We start from the raw sequence: 2,727 nt of genomic DNA, 5'->3' as shown, positions 1-2,727 counted from the left end.
ATATTATATATTTATAAATATATAATTATAAACATATAATATATATAATATATCCCTTTTTGGAATATAGAGTCATTAATCCAGTCAGAATTACAATTCACTATTTGTTAGAAATCTTTGCATAAACACTTTTCCCAGCCCACGCTGTTTTGCTTTTAATATCCAATTATCTAAAATTTAAGAAGAATGAGCACCGCCCCATGGGAGTGTGTGTGCTGCTCTATGATCCTATGGTTAAAATTCAGAGAATTAGGAGTGACGTCATCTGTAACAATAAAAAAGCTTCTCAGTGTGTGGAAGACTTATATATATAAAAGTCACATTGAAGGGTCTACAGCTCAATTTATCAGCCTTCTCAGGTTTACTCAACTTTGAGAAAGCATCAGCTGCTAATACGTTTGAAAGAAGATCGTATCCTAAGACGTGTGGTGAGTAATCTTTATTTTCTCTTTTAAGTTTCCATGAGTTCTTTTCTTACAATCAAGTAGTCATTTAATGTGTACCATTTCCTACTAATATCATGCTGTTTGTTAAAAGTAAAATGTTAAGGGAGGGTTTGGATTATATTTAATATTAAAATGCCACAATAAAAAATAAATTTATGCTACTAAAATATTGTTGAAACACTTATTTTTGTGATTAAAGTATTTTGAGAGACCTTGCTTTTTTTTTTTTAACTCATCTGCAATTACATGGAAATAATTAAAATTTGGCATGATGTGCTTTAATGATATCTTGTTAAAATTTTGAAATAAAGCAGCCTAGTGAGAAATGAATAATTCTGATTTAAATAATCAATGTAAATTTATGTCTCTGAGTTAAAATTCCATTTTCCCCACATAATATCCTCACAGAGAGCTCAATCTGTGTACTATAGTTGGAGAAACTGTTTTACTGCTGAATATTTGGTCCCTTTACATAAAACCTTTTCTAGTTTTTTATCTGAAAACTATACATGAATTTTAAGGATGTTTTACACGTTTCTAATGACCTTCTTGTAAGAAGCTCACCTCTCAGTTAAGAATAGGAAAGAAAGGCAGAGGCACTAGGTGAGTGTGGCAGAGCTGGGACAAACTCCTGTCCTCTGGCTACAGTGATTTTTTCTCATATAAACCCAAAATGAAGAATATCCATTTGGTGCTCCTTCGATAGCTTATATTGCACAGTGAAAATAAATATAGTAGGTTATAATGGCCCTTATGCTACTTCTAAATGATGCAGTTTGCCACAGCCACCCTATGTGTATGTTAAACGGAGAACATTAAGTATTAAGAAAAGGCACTTCTATCATGAAAGCTTTTGCAGTTATTGAAATGCAGACTAAGGTAAGACTTTTCTATTTTGAGATAAAAAGCTTAAAAGCAAAAGAGCAAAATTCTAAACATTATACTCAAACAAAATTGTTAATAAAATGAGCTGAAAAGATAAGATACAGACAAGCATTTTATATGGAATCAAAGCTCTAAATTTGTATAACAAGTAATTAATTAGATGATGCTTAAATGCTTTGACACATTCTTTTTAATGCTAGGAGAACTCTGTGTTAAGTTAGTAAAAATCTCTAAATCAGAACCTATTAATTTGGCATTTATAGTTATCATGACATTGAAAGGAAGTCTACTTATGAAAAACAAATTTGCTAAGTAAACAGACGCTGTTGACAATTTACCTAATTAAGAGAAGTAGCTATTTTCAAGCAAATTAGAAGCATTTAGTCATAATTAACACAAAATGTGGGAGGAAATTCTAAACAGTGAACTTTTTGATTCTTCACATAGCTTAAAATTCATATAACTTGCACAAGAACTCTCAAAAAGATACCTAAGAAAGTAAAACTCATCTGTCTCATTTCTAAGCCAATTGGGTTATACTTACTATATACTAATTATGTGTATATATATAATATACAGTAATTATGTGTGTGTATATATATATATATATATAAACTGTAAAATAAAGAGACTGATTCCAAAAGTCTCTCACAAAAAACATCCAATTAGTCACTGTCACACTCTGTGCAAACTTGTATGGTTATAAATATAAACTACTATAAATTTAATTGTACAGTTTGGAATATTAAAAGTATTTTTAAATACCTCCATTTTTCTTTTTCTTTTTTAGTTAATATGATGTCTGCAAAAGACATGGTTAAGGTAATGATTGTCATGTTTGCCATCTGTTTTCTTGCAAGATCAGATGGGAAGTCTGTTAAGTAAGTACCATAGCCTATTCTGCATGGTGAGGTCAGGGGAATTGGATTTTTAAGGTTGGCTTTATGATTTGGAAGAGGAGAACTAATGGAGTGATCCTCTCTGATTCTGTTCCCTCCAGGAAGAGAGCTGTGAGTGAAATACAGTTTATGCATAACCTGGGCAAACACCTGAGCTCCATGGAAAGAGTGGAATGGCTGCGGAAAAAGCTACAGGATGTGCACAACTTTGTTGCCCTTGGAGCTTCTATAGCTTACAGAGATGGTAGTTCCCAGAGACCTCGAAAAAAGGAAGACAATGTCCTGGTTGAGAGCCATCAAAAAAGTCTTGGAGAAGCAGACAAAGCTGATGTGGATGTATTAATTAAAGCTAAACCCCAGTGAAAACAGATATGATCAGATCACTGTTCTAGACAGCATAGGGCAACAATATTACATGCTGCTAATGTGTTCACCTTCTATTAAGTGCCAATATTTCTATGACCAACCTTTATTGCTAGCTATGATGCCTACAATTT

General features: G+C 32.2%; 1 protein-coding gene across 3 annotated transcripts; it reads left to right on the top strand.

The window, feature by feature from the left end:
- The first annotated feature begins 200 nt into the window (after positions 1 to 200).
- Positions 201 to 2,593, top strand: PTH (parathyroid hormone). 3 transcript variants are annotated; one of them, XM_025266681.3, is made up of 3 exons: positions 201 to 291; positions 2,122 to 2,212; positions 2,332 to 2,593. In XM_025266681.3, the coding sequence occupies exons 1-3, from the start codon at positions 201 to 203 to the stop codon at positions 2,591 to 2,593; spliced, it is 444 nt and encodes a 147-aa protein (XP_025122466.1). The 3 variants fall into 3 exon arrangements, with proteins under 3 accessions (XP_025122466.1, XP_006054509.1, XP_044785498.2); XM_006054447.4 differs by lacking the exon at positions 201 to 291 and adding an exon at positions 300 to 428; XM_044929563.2 differs by lacking the exon at positions 201 to 291 and having other exon boundaries at positions 2,012 to 2,212.
- Positions 2,594 to 2,727: the final 134 nt, after the last annotated feature.

This window comes from Bubalus bubalis, chromosome 16, assembly GCF_019923935.1.
Source record: "Bubalus bubalis isolate 160015118507 breed Murrah chromosome 16, NDDB_SH_1, whole genome shotgun sequence".
In the NCBI taxonomy this organism is placed as follows: Eukaryota; Metazoa; Chordata; class Mammalia; order Artiodactyla; family Bovidae; genus Bubalus; species Bubalus bubalis.
This window is presented reverse-complemented; position numbering and strand designations above follow the sequence as displayed.

What these genes read in the sequence shown, in the direction of transcription:
- PTH (XM_044929563.2), top strand. Translation starts at nt 2,028, where the DNA reads ATGGTTATAAATATAAACTACTATAAATTTAATTGTACAGTTTGGAAT. An exon ending in TCAGATGGGAAGTCTGTTAA is followed by an intron (nt 2,213 to 2,331) that starts GTAAGTACCATA and finishes TGTTCCCTCCAG; the next exon opens with GAAGAGAGCTGTGAGTGAAA.